General features: G+C 41.9%; 1 protein-coding gene across 3 annotated transcripts in view; it reads right to left on the bottom strand.

The window, feature by feature from the left end:
• Positions 1 to 4,747: 4,747 nt before the first annotated feature.
• Positions 4,748 to 20,223, bottom strand: part of DISC1 (DISC1 scaffold protein) — a 207,661-nt gene continuing 192,185 nt past the window's right edge. For all 3 annotated transcript variants that reach the window (XM_055714247.1, XM_055714245.1, XM_055714246.1), the window contains 2 exons: positions 15,444 to 15,554; positions 4,748 to 7,520 (listed from right to left, as the gene is read on the bottom strand). In XM_055714247.1, the coding sequence (XP_055570222.1) occupies positions 7,365 to 7,520; positions 15,444 to 15,554 (267 nt within the window). In that variant the 3' untranslated portion in view covers positions 4,748 to 7,364. The remainder of the gene's footprint in view (positions 7,521 to 15,443; positions 15,555 to 20,223) is intronic.

The raw sequence follows: 20,223 nt of genomic DNA, 5'->3' as shown, positions 1-20,223 counted from the left end.
AGGAGTTTGGATTATTTTATCCTATTGATTCAACTCCTAGAGCTAAATACCACCTCCCATAATAAATGGTCCAGTAACTATTAGCAGTTTTAAAGGCAAAACTTGAAGCTTACCAACGTATGTTGTGAAAAATAAGCAGGCTCTGTTACCAATTTATAGGGAAAACGAATAAAGAAATTGCTGAATGATTGTCCCCCTGGCCCCAATGTATATTCTGGGAAGAACTTTCTAAAGCCTGAGAACTAAGGCTGTGGAAGAGGTGACGTTAACCAGGCCTGGTGATTTATTTATCTTTCAGGAGACAACATTGCTCTTCTTTTTTTTTTTTTTTTTTTTCCCCACTACAGAAGACCTTCTGTATTTTAATAGGATTGTTAAGCACTGACATTTAAGCAGACCCAATCAATACTACATTTCCAATTCAGGATAATAAAAAACATAAACAGTAGAAAGAAGGAAATAAAGCTGGTGATGCCTTACTGTTCCCATGTCATAACCAAGGAGTATTACTGGGCTGGAAGAGCTGCTCTGTGTTGCTGCCTTCTGTTCATGATGCTAGAGAGAAGTTTCAAGGACAGTTGGGGGTTTGGTACAGCTGTAGCACATATTCACTCAAAGAATTTGGGGTACTTGATGGGATGGCAAAGAAGAAATGTTTTCCATCAGGATTAATGGAGAGAGACTGGCCTCATTTGCTACAACTCATTATAGAAAATTAGCAGTGACTAATCACGTATGGCTGTGAGAGGCAGGGTGCTCTTCACCTTTTTCTTCTCATTTAATGACAAGTGGCAATAGGTAGATCAAATGCCAGAACCATCAGCCAAGACAAGCAGTGTCCGATGGCTGCGGTGCCGGTTGGGGTTTCCTTGGGTTTCCCCCTTTTGCAGAGGATGCTGTGCAGCGCTGCCTCTCGGGCTGGGCACAGTGAGTGCTGCAGCACTGCCTGGGTTCCCCAGCCACCGAGTCTGGTATCAGCATCTCCCCATCCTGCCTGGTGCTGCACTGTGAAACGTGTCCCCAGCCCTGTTTAACCTGCGTGCCTCTAGGAGGGAGGAAATTTGGCTCAAAACCTTAGGCTTCTGCCTAGTCGAGCTCCAAACCATTTTGTAATTGTTTCAGTCATGAAATCCAGGGACGATTTACAATAAGCCCTTCCTTAATGCTTGGTTCTCACTTGCCCTTTTGAGCTAAGGTCAAGATCATAGAGTAGGTAAATAGCCATTTCCAATTAACAGACACCCAGTTGCCCTGTCCTCCACCTCTGTGGCTAAACAAGTTTATCAAAGCATTTCTTCTTTCTGTGTTTCGTTTGTTGTTTTGGTTTTTTTTTTTTCTTTAAAGCCATTAATGAAAATGCCTGTATTTAAGGTAAAGCAATGTGACTATTCCTCAGTACCATATGGTATCATGCAGGCCATATGGACCTGCCTTGTGGCTTTTTCTGAATAGAGTCTACTACATCTGGGATGCAGGAGCGCTTTCTTTACAACTTCGGGGGGGGGGGAGGAGAAAAAAAGCACAAAAAATCCCAACCATGTTTTAACTTTGAGAGACTACGTTTCTTGCTCCAATAGTCAATTCCTGTCCCTGCTAGAAATGTCTTATTTTCTTGTTGTGGCTGATTCTGCTAGGTGAAGCAGCCAGCAGGCATCAGAAATCTTTCCCCATTTAAATACTAAAGGATGTGAGTGGGTCACCTTTCGGTCTTTAGTTGGCTAAGTTATTTGTACTGAACTTTGCTGGTCTTCTATGTAATGAAGTTAGTTTTTCTTAATCTCCATCTGTTCTTCTACCTCTTTTCCTGAAATCTTGTCTGCTTTTTCTTTGTGGGGACAGCGGAGTTGGCAGTGCTCGTGAAGCCTTGTCAGGTCCGTGTGTGGATGGCAGTGCCATCTTCAGCATTGCCCATCTAAGTGGGGGAAAGAGCATGGTCAACCAGCCAGCTGCTGCTCCAGGAGCTCACATTCTTGAAAGTAAAGGAGTGAACTGTGATCCAAACCCATCAGACGATAGCTAAGAACAAATATGTCTCATTGCTTGACCTCACGGTATTTGAGCCAGGTAAAATTAAACAGTCCTGGTCCTTTCAAATTCCAGGTCATGGAGGGATGCATAAGGAACTTTCTGAAAAGAAACTTTAAAGCAAAAAAAGGGTAAGAAAATGTTTAAGTTTCTAGAAGAGCACAGAAATAGTGAGATGAATGCAACCCTGTCACCTCTCCCACCTGCCAAGGAGTGAAACGGGTTGGCCCTGGCATGTCTAACCCAATCTGTGTGTCCACTGACTCCCAGTGCCCTGGAGGAGCTCCTGTGTGGAGCTGTGCCTGGCTCCAGGCTGCTGCTGCCGAGTCTTGCACTGGGGCTGCTTCTACGGGGAAGCCGGAGAGCAGGCACAAAGCTTTAGGTCTTGGGATTGAGCTGATAGACTTAAAATCTTGAGCCTACTTGGCAAGAAAATCTAGAGGTGCTTCATTTATTTCACAGTCTCATTGTCAGAAAAGTAATAGATTTGAAGGTTTTCTTGTAAATTGGATTGTCACTGTAGAAAGGTCTTTTAATTTTCCATTTATCCAGTGAGATCTATCATGTGTCTCCTAGCTGTGACTCTGATTATTTTAGTATTCTCTCTCTTTCTCCACACAGTATTCCTGTACAGCTGCTTATTATTATAAACTATTTGTTCAACTTTGCAGGCGATTATAAGAACAAATAGCCTGGTGATGTATTGACTTTGTGTGTGTCTTTGACAAAGCCTCAACACCCCCTTCCCTAGGACACTGCTCCTCCAGACAAGAAAACAAGGGGAGTGACTGAATGCCGTGCATGTGAAGAAGTCAGACGTTTCCTTACTCACTCAGCCCCAGATGTTCTTTTCCCAGGCCTCATACTCCAGCCTACATTAGAAATTTGAGAGAAATGCTTTACTGTGGCTTCTGGCTTGGCTGCTTTTCCAGTTCAGAATCTCCTATATTCACAGATCCCTTTTTCTTTTTTTTTTCTTTTTTTTTTTTCTTTAATATCTCTCCAGAAACTTGCATTATCTTCCTTAACCGTGCAGAGAAATATCCACATGTGCATAATATTTCAGAGCTTCTTCATAGCATGTTAATCTCAGAGACTAAAAAAAAAAAAATCTCTTGGTCCCAGTCTCATTTCTAATAGGATAGCAAACTAAGAGGATACACGAGGCTTATTCTAATCTCACCCTGGAGCTCTCTCCAGCGCTACTGCCTATCTGGGACCCATTACTGAACTGCCTTCTCCAGTGCTCTAGAAAAGATGTGCTTATCTTGATTTAACATGTAATGATAGCAAAAGCCTGAGCTGTCACACTTTAGAAAGAATGGATTAGCTAATTGGTTGTGAAAAGAAATATTAGGCTGGAGCTAAACACGCCGCCATTGGGGTGCTGTCCCCTCCTTGCTTTCTTCTTTAGTCCCTTGAGAATATGTTTGTACACAGGGTGCATGTGTGTATACTGAACACAAACAACTCCTCCTCCTCCAAAGCACATGTAATGGACTGACTGAGGTGAAATGCTTCCTCATGGTGCAGCTCTCCTCGAGCAGCCCGTTGCATGTGCTTTGGAAAAGCAATGGGGCTGGGGCAGGGGCTGGGGCACCAGCCTTGTGAGGGGCGGCTGAGGGACCTGGGGGGGTTGGCCTGGAGAGGAGGGGGCTCAGGGGGGACCTGATCGCTCTCCGCAGCCACCTGACAGGGGCCGTAGGCAGCGGGGGTCGGTCTCTTCTCCCGGATAACGAGCGACAGGACGAGAGGAAACGGCCTCACGTTGCACCAGGGGAGGTTTAGGTTGGGTATTGGAAAAATTTCTTCACGGGAAGGGTGGTGAAGCGTTGGGACAGGCTGCCCAGGGAGGTGGTGAAGTCCTCATCCTTGCAGGTATTTAACAGGATGTGTAGATGTGGTGCTGGGGAACATGGTTTAGTGGTGGACTTGGCAGTGCTGGGATTGTCGTTGTACACGATGACCTCAAACGTCTTTTCCAACCTGAACGGTTCTATGATCCCATTTCAGTGGCAAAGGTTTCTGCACACAAAGCCTCTATGCCTCTGTGTGTACTCTTCAAACCTTGGAGGGCTGGGGTTTTGGACAAGGACAGCACACATCCAAGGTGGGAAAGGGGCTTATTTCTGGTAAGATTAATTGTCTGTAGGTGGTGGGAAGCACCACCTCCACCTGGTGGCAAGCACCAGTCACCTGGAGGTGACAGTCCTAGCAAGTATGTGTGAAACTGGTCCTTGTGACACCACAGGTGCTCTCCTACCTCTCTTTATGGCAGTGAGGGTGTGCACGAGCATGACTCACCTCAGCTATGGCTGTAGCCAGCGCACAGTCACACCTCCCTTCCCTCAACCCTTCTCCATGGGTGAGGAACAGAGGGGGGGCAGGCAGGAAGGACTCGGTTGCGCAGCCAGACTGGTTCAGCCAAGTCAGGACTGAAGCGCGGGTTTTAGCTATCTGTATAGCTCACTGCGTGATCTTTCTCTCCCTTTCACACTGAAAATAGCTACGTTTTGCTGTGAGACTGTAGTCTTGAATGCATCTTTACACTGTTTCCGGAAGGCATTACAGAATTTCCCAAGCAGACGAACCAGTGCTGTCAACAGCACAATGTTAGTCACACACATGGTTTCTCCTTTCCTCTCCCCCCATCCTCATGTGCGCTGCCTCCCCAGGATGAAATTTCTAAAATCTTGTATGCTGCACGGAATGCAAACAGATATTGGATTAGTTAAAAACATACTTTATTTGAAAGTTTTCTATCTACAGATAAAAGGCAGCTGATATATTGCATAGTATACTTTTTTTTTTTTTTTTAGTATGCTTATTATTCAGCATGTCTGAGAAAAGGAATGACTACTGGCTCTAACTTCCCACAACAAACAGTGAAGTTAATGGAATAATAAATTAAAGTAGTAGTAGTCCCCATTATGTATAAAATAAATGTTAACAGATACAAATATGACAAGAATGATGACTGATTCAGTTTTCCTTCTCCTCAGGAGTTCAGTGTCTTATTAGAGTGCTTGCGTAAGCTGAGTTTTTATTAAAATGCAGTGGTGCTCTGAAGCTGTAGAACACAAAAGCCGTACAGTTTTTTTAAATTGAATAGGAATGTCAAGAAAGCTTGCTCATGAGAATGGGGGTTCTCCTGCCCCTGCGATGGTTGGTCACTACCCCTGTTGTGAGCCCTCGCAAGGAGGCAGAACTCGCACCTCAGCTGTGGCTGACCCTGGCTCTAAGGCACTTAGCCCACCAGCTATTCTCAGTGCAGCACTACTTACTCAAAGGACAAAACTCCACACGCCCCTCTGTGTGGGGAGAGGTGGGTCATACAGCCTTAGTGGACTGGCCTTCATCTCTGGGAGCGTCCTCATCGTCCTATACAACTGCTCTTCACTGCTGGAAAGTCAGTACCCGGGCCCTCTGTGGTGTTAACCAAGGAGCTTCTACAGGTCTTAAGGAAATGGCTGTAAGAGCTCTGTCTTGTCAATGTGCTTTCTCTTCTGTTTACCTGAACTCATGTGGGTTTCCATGAGCACTTTGTAGCAGCCACGCTACGTGTGTCCAGCCAGGCTTTCCCAGGGGGAAGCCGGTCCTGTGCAGGGGCTGAATGTCAGGGTGCCACAGGCTGCCGCCCAAGCTGCCTTCAGCTGGAGACAAACGCCTTGCCCATCAGCTTGGAAGAGTTTCAAAAAGTGCCAAAACTACTATGGGGAGGTAGGTATTGAACAGGGACTGTCCAGAAAAGCTTGGAGAATGGAACTTGCCAAACAGAGCAGCAAGAGATCTCCATCTGAGACTGGGGATGGGGAACAGAGTAGTGGAGTCCACACAAGGTGAAGATTCAAGAGCCTTTACCACAGCACAGGTACTGGCCCATCTATTACACAACGAGAAGAGTCAACCATGTTTTGAATTACAGGGCTGTAATTCCACCCTGAGGATCTGATGACTACAGAAACCACCTCTGCTCTGCTCCCCTGGATTGACAAGCGTACATTCCTGGATGCAGTTATAATCCTGTGGTATGTCTCAGCTGCCTGGTGCTTTCCCCCCCCTCCCTCCTGATGTACTTAACATTGAGGTAGAAGTTTCAACTAGAATCAAAACATACACAGAAAACGAACACGATCTTGGGGGGCTAGTAGTCCGATGACTTTCAACATTTGTAAAAACCTTCATAATGTGGTTACAAAGCGAATAATTGAAGCAGCAGAAAAATATCATTCTAAAAATGTCAGAAAAATAATATAAAAAAGTACAGTACTGAGTTGTAAGACATTGTAAGGCTACTGGCTCAAAAATATGTTTTTTTTAATTCTCTCTCTTTGCAACAAATGGCAGAAGCAGATTTTTTTGTGACAGAGACATACTAGTATCCAAGTAAAAGTACATGATGAATTCCTGAAGGCATTAACTGTTTTGAACAATGATCTAAATATAAGTCATTCATATTAGCTGGCTTCAGTTGAATATTGCTTTTGTTTCCTATAAAAATATGTTTTTAAGTATGTATATATACACATGTCTACTGCAAAAAAAAAAATCTGCGTTCTTTCTGAAGTTTATAAGGAAGATCAAAGCAATATAATAGTAGTAATAAACTTTACAAGGAGACTTAAATGACTTATTGTTCATACAATATTTAAATATAAGGAACACAAATCACCAACATAGTAATTTTTTTGTGCTTTACAACCCCTGTAATACTAAAGCAAGTTTATATTAATACCTAAATGAAGCGAGTTAACTACTGCTATAGGGGCTGCTGTTAGTTACCTCCACTGTACTCATATGCCACAGAGTAAATGAGGCCCAAATTTCAGTTGAAAGAACTTGGTTAGCTTGAATTTCATCCTTTCAGTGTAAGAAAGCTGTTAAAGCCAAAGGGAAAAAAACCCCAACAGTTCTTACTATTCTTACAGCTATTTTTCGAGAAATACTAGATGTTCCAGCTTTAATGCTACATTTTTAAATCAAGGAAAAAACTAAATCTGTAAGGAAGACAGATATTGCTTATGAGTCTTCAAGGAGAACATTTCACTGACATTAAAGGCAACTTTGCAGACTCACTTGAAATGAAATGTATCAATTTGTAATCTACACATTTACAGGGGCTGCTCTGCTCTGAAAGCTGTCGCCCGATCTGTGCCAAAACGTGTGAGGCTGTGTAGAATACTTCTGATGATAGACCTCCAGGCTCTGTTTCTCCATAATTGATTTAGTTATTAGTTATGCAGGGAGAGAAGAGATCCCTGAGGCTTGGTAAAACAGTATTCAGTTACTAAAAGCAGCCCTTTGTGAATTAATGTCATCCTACCAGCTCTTCCTGCTCATTATTCCTTCAAGTCTTGTTTTCCTGGACACCAGCTGTCACAGAGGAAGTCTCCAGCCTTTTCTTCTCCTGTCTCCCTGGCTGGCTGAAGTTGCACCAGCACGGTCTGGAGTGTCTCCTTCACCACCTGGATCTCCCTCTGCAAAGACTGTGCAAGCTTTATTAAGGAATAAATCTATAGGTGATTGGCAGTCCCTTTTTTCTTTCCAAGTTATTAAATAAACTCTTGTTCTGCTGCTCACAACAGATGGCCATGGCTATCTAACTGTAGCTTCAAGTTCTTGCAAATTGTTTGGATTAAATATTAATACATTTCTCACACTTGCTTTTTTTTTTTTTAAATCCAGGCAAACTGAAGTTCTCAAGTGGCATTATTTAGCACTTTAAAGAAGGGAGGGGATGGTGGTTACTGTTCTCGTGGGAAGGAAGGAGATGAAGGAATGGTACCATGGAAGCAGCAGCACTAGCTGTGAGTTCCCTGCTGGGCAGAAGGTGGATTTTTAAGCCATAGACACAGACCTGGGTGGATCAGAGCCCAGGTGAAGGCAACAGGAGCAGCCTGAGACAGAAACCAAGCGACCACAGCTTGCGTGGCGTTAGCAGGCTCAGCAACGTGCGCTATTCAAGGCGGGGTGGGAATCTAGGTAAGTAGTAAAATTACCTTCTAGCAGAGAAAGTGTTTCTGCTCTACTTACCTCCAGGAGGCTTTAATCTTAGCTGAATTATCAGTATAATTATAGTGCAGAAAACAAATATAAAGCTATACGAGGCTCCATAGTGAATGCTTTGAACAAGTTGAAAAGCAAAAAGATTAGCAGTAGCAAGGCTGCGCTGTCATGCATTAAAAGGAACAAGGCCACCCGAAAAGCATCTGATAATTCAGCAAGAATGCTTCATTTGGTTAAGAAAGGAGAGGTTTTTCACGTTTTATTTGCCATTTTCTAGTTCAGGTTTCCCGCAGGGCACTTGGGAAGAACTGAGATGGCTAACGGCTTGGCCTCTTATGAGTCCTTCCACTTCGTTCTTTGCCCAGGCTCCAGGATGACAGAGGGAAGGTGTCAGGTGCTGGCAACAACAGGAGGGGCACAGCAGTGAACGGACCGGCAGATGAAGGTAGGACATGCATGGAGACGGTGGCAACTGCTGAGACATGCACAAGTTTTTAAGTAGCCAGGCTTCCTAGGCAGTACAGCTTTTTGTTCCGATGGCCAGTCTCTCCTGGGAATAAGCATGGTTTGTACCATCAGTACACTGGCCTTTCTGCTGATAATCTTACATCAGTGAGACTATCTGTTGTTGAATCAAGCGTGAGGGACTGGGTGGAGCTCAGTGAGACAAACCACCTTATCTTCTCTTCCACAACTTACACTATATGGAGAGCAAAGCAAGGACGAGACAAGTCAGAGCCTGCTGAAGGTCCAACCCAATGACCAGATCTACATGAACAAGCCCTGGTGTCCCCCCCATCCACACTGAGGCCTCCTGTACAGGTATGGCTGAAGGGCAAGGACACCAAAAGACTAACCCAAGCAGGTCAAGGGAGGGAGAAGTTCATTTCTAGCAGTAAGTCATCAAATGATCTCTGAGAGAGCCAGAAACTCACTTCAAGGGATATGAAACAGGCTGGCACTGAAACAACTCCATTTCAAAAACACAACGCCCCGGAAGGATAATGCACAAGGATGGGTTTTATCCTTTACAGAGCTCAGCCATTAGGAAATGTTGTTTTACTCGACCCTGATGTCAATGCAATGACAAACAAACAAAACAAAACAAAAAGAAAAAGACACCCTCAGGTTATGTGAATGTAAAAAAGTGAGCTGCTGCTTTTGAAAAACTGAGGCTAGAGAGGACCATGGGAAAGCTATACAAATCACTGCTATTGCAGGCAGTTACAATTATGCCTTTGAAAAGCCTTTTGGATGCTTCTGATTCTGTTACCAGTTCCACAGCATTTCATCTTTGTGTATTTACATACATTTACTATGATGTTTTACTCTTAATATGTTCACCAGGAGTATTCATGCATACTTCTAATTTCTGGACAGCTCTATTAATCCAAAGGGATTCTGTTTCTGATTACAAGCAATAGCAGTAGACACAAGACTTCTCCTATCCTAGGGTCTCAAAGCACTGCACAAGAACAAATGAATTATGCTTTGCATCTTCTCTGAAGTAAGAAACATTACTATCCTCTTATAAGCCATCCTGGACTGTCCATCCCTCTGCAACTTAATCACGAGGCTCTGCTGAAAGCTTAACTGGTAAAACAGAAACTCTTCAGTTCATGAACACCATGAAGCCTCTGAAATGTAATTACTTCTGATGCGCAGTCTCTGACTGCATGCTGTTATTTGTAATATCCCAAGCAATTACCAAGTTCTTTTCAGGTAGAGAGAAAAAGCAAAATTAAACCATTTCACTGCCAGTGGATGAGAAATCTTGAAGGATGGAAGAAAGCGAAGACAGGGAAAGAAACTCTAAACCAACAGAAAGCAACAAGGAGGATGCCTGCATAGTCTAACTACAGTAAGTTTCAATAACCTCCTAAATAATACCATAACCAGCTATCAACCAGTAACTGTGAAACAAGCCTTTATGGCTAGGAAAAATTACATGTTACACTGCTGAGCATGGAATCTCTGTCCATATACAGAGGTTATGTCTGGATAAACGGCTTCACCCATTTTGAAAATGGAAAAAAAACCAAACCTAAGTTTTGCATGGGTCCACGTGCAAACATGTCCTTCATGCTTGAATTCTCTAACCAGTGCTGCAAATGTTGAGCCAGTATCAAAGGCAGGAGCCAAAACAAGTTTCGACTAGGAACATTTTCTGGTCCTGCTGTCTTCCTATGAAAAACTGGCAAAATCTCTCCAATGTCTCATAAGCAATAAATTAAAGCACTTGGGAACAGCTTCACAAAACACAATCTGTAGTATGCAACCACGCTGCACCTCTAACATTGTCCTGGTTGAAGCTTTTCACCTATTTGGCATCCTCTCTTTAAAAAACCAGAGCACCGTGACAGAATCTGTGATTTACAAGGAGACAAAAAGCAGATCTAATTACTGCAGACTTACCAAATTTTTGGGAAAAAATGGGCTCATCAATGTATCTTCTGTTCTCTCAGCATAGAGGTTTAGAGAAAAGAGACAAAAGGTAGATATTACAAACCAGTTGCCCTCTTGTAGGCAAGGTTAGTAACTGAGAATATATTGTAAGACAGAAGGGCTACTGCAGAGCTAAGGGACTATGGGATTTTGGACATCTGAAGAAGAAATTAAATCTTGAAGAACAGATATAATCAGAAGGGGGTGTATTTTGTTGTTGGTTTTTTTTTTTACCTGGGTAACTATTCTGCTTGTTTTTAACAGCTGAACATTACAGTGGCTGGAGACAGAAGCTCAGCTAGATGTCCCACTACATCTAGCTCTGCAGGAAAGGACCTTGAGGTCATGGTGGACAGCAACATGTCTTGTGGCAAAGCCAACAGCTTCCTGGGCTGCATTAAGAAAAGCATTGCCAGCAGGTGGAGGGAGCTGATCCTTCTTCCACTATGCCCAGCACTGGTGTGGTCCCACCTGCAGTACAGGGTCCAGTTCTGAGGTGCATAGTAAAGAAAGATAAGGACTTACTGGAGCAAGACAGCAAAGGGCTGGTTTAAGAGACTGGAGCATCCATTATAGGAGGAGATGCTGAGAGAGCTAGGACTTTGCAGCTTGGAGGAGGGAAGGCACAGAGGGATCTTAACAATGTATATAAATAGCTGAAGGGTGGGAATGAAGAAGAGGGAGCCAGACTCTTCTTACTAGTGTCCACTGAGAACAAGAAGCAACAGGCAGAGAAGTTCCAAAATAGGAAACTGAATCTGAATACAAGAAAACTTGTGTTTTCTTTTAAGTGAGGGTGGTCAAACGGGTGTTGCACAGAGAGGTTGTGCGTGATCCTGAGCAACCTGCTCTAGGTGACCCTATTTGAGCAGAGGGTTGGACTAGATGATCTCAAGAGGTCAGTTTCAACTAAATGATTCTGTGATCATACATGCCACGTGCCAAAGGACCAGAGAAAAGGTAAGACAATTCCAATTTATTTGGAATGACCTGGGTTTTGGCTTTCTAGAAGCGCACACTTGGGAGCGAAGGAGAGATGCTAAGCAAGTCCCTGCTGCTCCTGCATGAGGTCTATGTAGTCCACAGCAAGACAGACTTGGGAAGTCCATCACTTGTCCTTGCAAAATACACGGGTATTTGTGGTCCTGAAACCAGATCAGAAATTTCCCATTTCCCTCCTCCATTACTGTCTCCTTCCTTCACATCCACAAACACATTTCTGCAAACTAGCAATACCCCTCCCACGTAAAACCCAAAATACACCCCTCAAAAACTACTCAACCCAAAACCCCAACAGAATGACTGCAATGTTTTGGAAAATGGATCACTTCAGTGGTCTGGATATCAGCTGTCTCCAGATCACTTGTTCCAGCAGAAAATGGAAGGCATAGGAGCTGCAGCACATGAGTGGAAATGCACTGACCTACCTCCATCATGGCACTAACACCACCAGGGGAACCACGTTCTCTCCATGTGACGCACCCTAGGAAGGGCTCACCCTCCTGTCACCCAAAACAAATTCAAAGAGGGCACCACTGCCACCTCTCGCTCTTGTGGGATCCCAACATTTCTTACAGGTTCACCCAGGCTGAGATTCCTCAGTGAGGTACAGTCAGGGCTAAATCCGACACTCCTGCTTCTGTCGAAAACCCATGCCCGCGTAAAGCAAGACTTGTACGAGAGCCTGCCACATGATAAAGGTGAAGGATTAGCAAAGTGACCTGCAACGCCTAATGGATGTTTAGGCACAAAATTCTATTTTCAAAATAACTGTTTCAAATGCCCATTTTTAGGGAGAGGAATGGAGATTGCTTTTATAATAATAGTCCAGCCAGGTTTTCTTCCAACAAAAGCACTTTCACCAGGAGGAACCATTACATGCATTCAAATTGTCTATCAAAATGCAACTGCTAATTAAGAACAAAAATGACTGTGAAATTGCAATGTAGGCTCCATTTAATTTTAGTGGGGATTCCAGGCCTTTACTGTCAGGAAAGTAACACCTCTCATCAGCTCTGCAGACACTGGAATGAGGCACCTCTCATCTTTTGGGTTTTCCAATTAATGATGTGGACTGTTTTCATACACTTGCCAATGATTAACCATAATTGAATGTTTTGTGGGTTTATTTGGTTATACTACATAGATTTTAGCAAATATGTCATAACGCTGCAGAGGAGCTCTCCCCCCACCACCACTGTCTGATGCTTTTTATGCAAAAGTACAGTTTAATATTTGCTGTGAAACGCTTCAATAATAAATGAGAATTCTAAGTGGGTCTATGCCTAGGATCAAGAAATATCACTGGATTTCTCCTTTGTTCAGGTCGTGCTGGCAATTACAAGCAACAGCATGGTTGATTTAAGTGTGCTATGCCATCAAAACGTAGAATGAAAAACAATGACATCTGGGATTTTTCTTCTAATACAAACTTAATTATTAATCAAAGCTACGACACACACTAAACATTGGCAAATGGCTTGAGAGCATCACAAATTTATTTTTGTCGGTGGAGTCTTTAAAAGTCTTTTAATAATCAGAAGACAGGACTAATCTACGTCTGTGCAGCCCCCAGTAAGATTTTTGACCTAATACAGTTTGTAATATTCGCATGTAAGGCCATTTTTTAGGGGATGAGGGCAAGGGCAAAAACAACCAGCAAACAAGAGTTTGAAAAATTTACCCTGCTTTCAGTACAATTCCAGCTCTTTAAGCTCCTGCTTTTAGACTTCTACAGATTTTTAATGAAGACTGCATAACTGTCCAACATTTGGGATAAGAAATTGTTTTATTCAAAACCAAGTAAGCTACTGTGCAAACAATAGATCCATCTATTAATCATAAATTCTTCTACCACGGCTAATTATTGGCACCAATCTCAGTGCTAGCTCCTGCAATATAGGCACGTTACTAAGACTGAAAGTTTATTTTATAGGCACTGAGCAGTTTTTATTTAAAAAAAAACAATCTACAGGTCTGTAACTCTGTAGCAGCTATTTTTCTTATTCCTTTTTGAAGCATAGCACAGCGATTACATGTACCAGATGGTAACATTTTATGCACATTGATCTGGACTACCTCTGAAATAGCAACTGAATGTTAATGAGGGGTAGCTGAATTGCTGAACTGCTTCTCTGTGTGTCCCTATGTTTTAAACATGGCTTCTTATTTTGTGACTGATGGTCTGGCTAGGACCAGGGTATCACACAGTGTGCCTTTCTGTATATAGATAACGTGAGCTGAATTTCACTGATAAAGGAAATCAGGTCCATGTCAGACAACTGTGGCTCAGAACGAGACTAACCTACAACTCTTCTCAAACTTCCAGTGATTAAATTTTATTTTTTTCAATTCACTCTCGCAGTTTAACCAGCTTCAAAGAAATACGCACACTCCGTAATAAATACAAACACTACTATTTTACATACCTTAGTGTATTTTCTTCAGGAATCAAAAAAGCAGGTTTTCAGCTTATTTCACCTTACTGAGCAAACTGGAACTATGGTCAGACCTGACTGGTTTGAATATGAACTTACGCCCACTGCAAAGAACCGGTAACTCCAACCCTCAGTGTTCTTCTACTAGGGTCAGTGAGAAAAACTCACTTGAGAGCAAATATACATAAGGGAGGAAGGAATTAGATGCTCTGCACACACACAGGACACGCATCCATATAGCTCTGGAAAGAATGCTCACAAACAGCATTGGAGAAACACAATTGCAACCAAGCATGCATGCTGTAAATATAATTAAAAGAATATTGCAAAGTGACTTGAGGTAAATACAAGAAAATATTGGGGTTTTTTACATTGAAATGCTTAGAAAAGGAAGAAAGATTTGAAGTAGTAACAAATTAGTGACTGGATTTCTCCCCTCTGATACAACCCCCCAAGCACCTTCCTCCCACCCCCCTTTAAAGTTTATCATTCTGATACCTTTTAAAAAAACCAAGTTTCTACAATAGGAATTTTGCAACAACCTGGCGATAGATGTGTAATTACCTAAAACACAGTGGTATTTCCACACGGTGCATTTATTATCCTTTCTTTAAACTCCTGCAGGATGCCCGCCTCAGCTGAGGAGGAACCGAATCCTTCCCAGCACCATCATCAACTCAACTGACCTTTCAGGTATCTATCTCTCTGTAAAGGCTCCTCTGCTAATCTCTCCAACCTGAATTTATTAATCTTTATTACGCCATTGCCTGACACCTCTTCTCCAGTAAAACCTAACCACCTTAGTACTCTCATCTTCCTTAGACTCACTGGTTTTTCTATGAAAATTACAAGTGAAACAATACTCTGTGCTCTTAAACTCTAAAAAATGCCCACAGATGTAGGCCCAACAAATGCCTCATAAAGGTTAAGCAATCTTCAATCAGATACTGAATGACAGATGAAGCACAGAAAGAGATAAGGGTGCTTTATAAGACAACATCTCATCTGGTTACTTGCACTGAGTGTTAGAGGCAGATTAAATTGCATAGGATGACACATCTGCTGCCCACTTTTTTTAAAGGAAAAAAAACCCCAAACCACATCTGACAATATACACAGTCTGAGTCAATGATGTAGCACTTAATTTAGCTAAATCATGTTGGGAAATGCAGGTGCATGGATGCTTGTATACATGCAGCTTTGGGTATACTAGGTATTTCCTTACACGAGCACGACAAAGAAAAGGATTGTAACAGTAGAATAAAGGCTTTTCAGTGCCTAATCACAAGAAGAACTACTTCTGTTTAAATCAATTAAAGTTGCATCAGACCACAGTAAAAATGCACTGTAGCAAAACTTGCTACAACAAAAATGCCCACTTCAGCAAGACAATCAATTCTCCCCTTCTTAACGTACTTAATCTACATTAAGAACTAGCATTCCACGTGAATCTGAAAGGCAAGTATTTCACATACATACTTACAGAGATTGATACGTATCTATAGCTATATCAAAAAGGATATGAAGAACTCCTTCATCAACTTGGCAGGCTGAACTTTGCAGTTGATCTTCCAGATGCACCAATTTCTCACTTATTGCTTCACATTTTTCTCCCAACTCGGCAGAAAATATGAAGAACTCCTACAGGAAGTTGAAAAAGAAAAGAAAGCATGTTTGCTGCTCACTGCACTTTTCTACATCAAATTTGCATCAAATTAAGGGCAAAATAAAATATTAGTAAGAGGATATGGTACTTTGCAGTGCTAAGACATTGCCTGAAAGGAAATTCCCGTTACAGAAACAAAAAGTTGTTACTATATAATAAATTAGTGATTTATATGAAATGGAATGAGCTTGTGGTCTCAGTCTATTTCCCAGCAGAAAAAAGTCATGATCTCACTTTCAGCAGATGATTAAAGAGGTGTGAAGACTCAACTGCTCTCCCTCTTCCCTGTTGTCTCACCACAGCAGGGGAGGGAAATCACACACTGACTACACCATTTAGGTTCCTAAATTTCAAGTTTTTCATGTAAATATGATTTACACTTTTAGGCCATTTAAATATTTCAAGCAGCATCGCTTTCGGTATCTCTTATAAACACAAAATGTACTTACTTTTTTGAGGAAAAATCTGGCTAGAATACTTTGGGACTTTGCTCAACTGATCAGAGAAAATGCATCAAAGTGTTAGAGATTACATGATAAAACTACACTTTTTTACTGTGTTATCACGAAACAAGACTAAATTTTCAAAAATAATACTTCTCTACTTAGAACTTCTAGAGAAAAACACTTTTTTATTTTAAGCTGAGTATTTCAAACCAGTTGCAAAGTCCTTCCCATAAGTTAGTCTGCTTTCAGATATATGCAGAAGGGTAATTTGTATCTTTTATATTTTGTATTGAGTACTTCTTTGAGAAATTACACAAATAAGCAGCAAATACAAGAGGAGGGGAAAAAAAAATCAACTAATTTGTGCAGCACTGAGACAAGCCTCTCCTCTCCCTCCCAAGGCATCGTAGCGCTGTTTATAGTGAATGACATGGCTTATCTGTAAGGAAAAGAGTATGATGCCAAGAAGTTCTGCTGGAACCATGTTGAAAAAACTGGAGTAATTCACCAGCTGGTGTCCAGAAAAGTGGATTTTTCTTCAGTCTGTGCACCTGTCCCTAAAGCCAGCTGCACATGCACCCATATACAATCTTCAGAAAGTTTTTCTCCTTTAAAAAAAAAATAATACTTTGAGTCCTTTGTACTGATCTGTTGCTATAATAGCAGCCATCATTGGTTGTTTAAGAGAAATCAAGCCTTCAGTCAAAGGCCTTTCAAAGAAATCATGCTAATACTTGTCGAAACGCTGCCCATTGTGGACCAACCTGATTTTTGGTGAACACGTTTACCAGACCTCTGTTCTGTGCCATCCTTACGCTTCGTGACACACAGTGCATGCACAGAGTCAAACGTCAGAACAGCTCTGCTGGCTGGCACATCCCCTGTTACAGCACAGCGCTTTGGCCCTTCTGCTTTCCTAGGGCTCCTGCCAGACGTGGCTATCCAGCAGATCGCAGGGGTGCACAGCCAGCTGCAGCTCGAGCCCTGGATGAGCGAGCTGGCTGAGAGAGGTTGTATCGCAAAACACCGGCAGCTCAGACACAGGGAGGCACGTGAGAACCAGCTGGCTGAATCCCTGCCGCCGCGCACGAGACCGGAGCAGCCGCCTTCAGAGCCATTATCAAACACCAGAATTACAGCAGCACTCCACAGAATTTACAGACAGAAAAATGACCCGTTGTTTTTAAAATGTGAACAGGGGAGGAGAAGGTACACATTCTCTCTACAGCCGCTAGGAACGTCCTTTTCTCAAGACCAGGGACAGAAGATGAGGAACAAGTCTTCCATCCAGCTGCTAAATCATTTATTCAGTACACCAGCAGGACTCCATATGCTGTTAAGGAGTGGGATAACCCTGGCAATTTATATCAACAGAAAGCTTTTAGGGAATCATTCTGTGACACGCATGCGAGAACAGATGACAGTTGTCTAAAAGAACTTAGGTCTTGGGCTAGAAGACTGAGTAAATTGCAAAAACCTAGTATTCTGAAAGCACATCTAAAATTACGACTGTCTAGAGAAAGCTCCACCTCTGAACACTGATTTTTCTCTAACAGTTACATGTAAGAAAATCAGGTCTTCACAAAACCGTCATCCCCAATGCAAGAAAAACAAGGCAAAAACCACTCAGTGCTATACAACCATTGAACAGTTAACTGAAGAATGACTTTAATTAATGCACAAACTCCCAAGTATTGCTCTGACAGAAAAAAGCCAAAAGTGAAGTTTTCAAACCAGACTCTTTCTGCAGACTGTGTACTTTGACAAAATTAATTAGTCCTGTACAGATCCTGAAGAACTAGTATCTTATAGTGACACATAAAAAGCAGATTCTTGCTCTAATAACATCAAGTTATTGAATACTTTAATCTGATCCAGTCACTGCTTTTATCAAGAACTATTAATATATGAGATTATTGGATCATATTCATGCTGTCAAAAAAATGACACTTCTCATACTGATTTGAAATCATCAGTTACTACAGACAGCAAACAAAAGAAGTATGTGTTACAGCACACTCCTGAATACCTGTGCCATTAATTATATTTAAATATTAAAAGCATTATAAAGATATGCATTATAGTAGGGTATCCCTTTCTTTTTTAGGGTACTGTTAATAGCAGGAACGTTTATCCAGATAATGGGTTGCCCAACCAGCATTATCATCAGTTGCTGTAAGAGAAGATCCATTTCTCCCACTTTTAAAATTGCCCTCATGTTTCCAGTCTCATATATGCAAATACAAGGAGTTCAGTGAGCAGCTAATCTAAATGATCAGCACACCGGCTGGATTTGTCTGGCCTTGCCGTAAAGATCCACAGTCGAAAAATTTTCCCTAGTCACTGTGTCAGTGAACGTACAGGGCAAACCAGGCCTTTTAGACCTACCCCCTCACCGAACTTCAGGTGGGTTGAAAGATGCTGGAGACAGCACTTAGATACCTGGTTGGCAAAACAGACTCCAAGTTGCAGTGGCCTTGCTCTAATATGCACAGATGCTGAAACCCCCAGATAAAATCCAACTACAGCCTGCAATCCACAGTTGCAACGCAGCTGGATGACTACATTTAGTGGCATACGGCGACGTAATCTGATTTCACAATTGTCATTTTCTTTTCCCCTTTAAAAGAAAACTTGACAGCCAAGTAAAGAAAGGTCCCAGGAAGGATGGAAGGAAGGAACCCAGCGAAGAAGCCCCCAGGACCCTAGGACTTCAGGTGAACGCTCATTCTGTAGCAAAGGCACCTCATGGTGCTGTGCATCAGTGCTAACCTGTACTTTGGGGTTCTGAGCTTTGGCTGGTAGCTTCTACCGTCCTGCAGTTCCAGCCAAGGGCTCTACTTGTCTCACACTAAACAGGCTTAAAAATAAGAGACTACAGTTTTTAACTCACTGGCTTTAATTCCTTTGTCAACTGAATATTTAGATTCTCACTTCAAGTAAAATGTCCATTCTACCTCATGAGAAAAAATTTAAGTGTATTCTTCCTTCACACTTCCTTTAAGTGTATATTCTTCACGTTTTGGGTACATAATGAATCGTCTAAAAATGTAACAAACATCCTTTTTACTTTGGAAATTAAGATACATGAACAATGAGCACTAGGAAAACGTGCTTAATGTAGAATTGTTACAATATGGGAAGGCAGGGAAATTAAGTAAAAATTGGATCAAACTTGTTTAGGTCTTTAAATACTTGAAACCATTTAATCATAACTATATGGCTATGGTTGCATTGCAGTGTAACTAAAATTGCTCCACAAGGTATGAGTTATAGTCTGTTAATCTTAAACTCCTAGTAGGCATTTTGCAGCTTAATTCCTCTTTAATACAGCAATAATAGTGTACAGACAAATTGGTTTTGCACCTACATGACACAACTACCTTTTTAGTTGAAATGAGAAGTTCCTCCATAGTTTAGACAAGCATCATCTCCCAGGAGCTTACTTGCAGGCATCATTTGAAATATGCAGGAGGATCACCATATAAATTATGATCTTCCAGAACATATACATATATATATATATATATATATATGGCCTTTCTTATTTTTGATTGGAAAGATGTGGTCATGCAGAGAACTCTAGTTTAACATCAACAACAGCTATAAATTAAATGGGAAGGAAAATATACTGTTCTCAAAAATATACAAGAATAATTCTAAACATTCAACCAATTCCACAGCTTCTGCCCCCAGGCCCTCATTTGAAAAAACTTCGATAACCCAGAGAAGTAGATAGGAAAGATTTCTCTCAGTGCCTTTCATGCCTAGTAACATCACTGGTAACATTTTTATTTGACATTTGTCTATGCAGGCAGGGAAACCGCTGTCAGTGACACACGAACTCTTCAGAACAGCTCTCGGTTGGAAAGTGGCACTTTACACTGATCAACATCTCTGAGAAGAGACTGGACTCTGCCTCCAGCTCAACATATTAATCAAATACAACTCATCCAAGCTTGTCAATTATGTCAACGCTTTAGACTTCTTTGGTTATTTTTGCACTAACAGCACTTTCAGGAAGCAGCTAGGAGAGACTGTGGAAGTCAGGGAAGAGCTGAGATGCAATATTGCTTTACGGATTTTCCTGTGAACAGGGGATGTAACTAGTTGGGATTTCTGCTCACCCCCCAATCCGCATCCCTAAGCAGGTAAAAACAGCACAAATGTGGGTGTGATTTGTTATTTTTTAGGGTGA

This window comes from Falco cherrug, chromosome 6, assembly GCF_023634085.1.
Source record: "Falco cherrug isolate bFalChe1 chromosome 6, bFalChe1.pri, whole genome shotgun sequence".
NCBI lineage: Eukaryota > Metazoa > Chordata > Aves > Falconiformes > Falconidae > Falco > Falco cherrug.
Note: the sequence above shows the minus strand (reverse complement) of the source record. Positions and strands in the feature narration are given on the sequence as shown.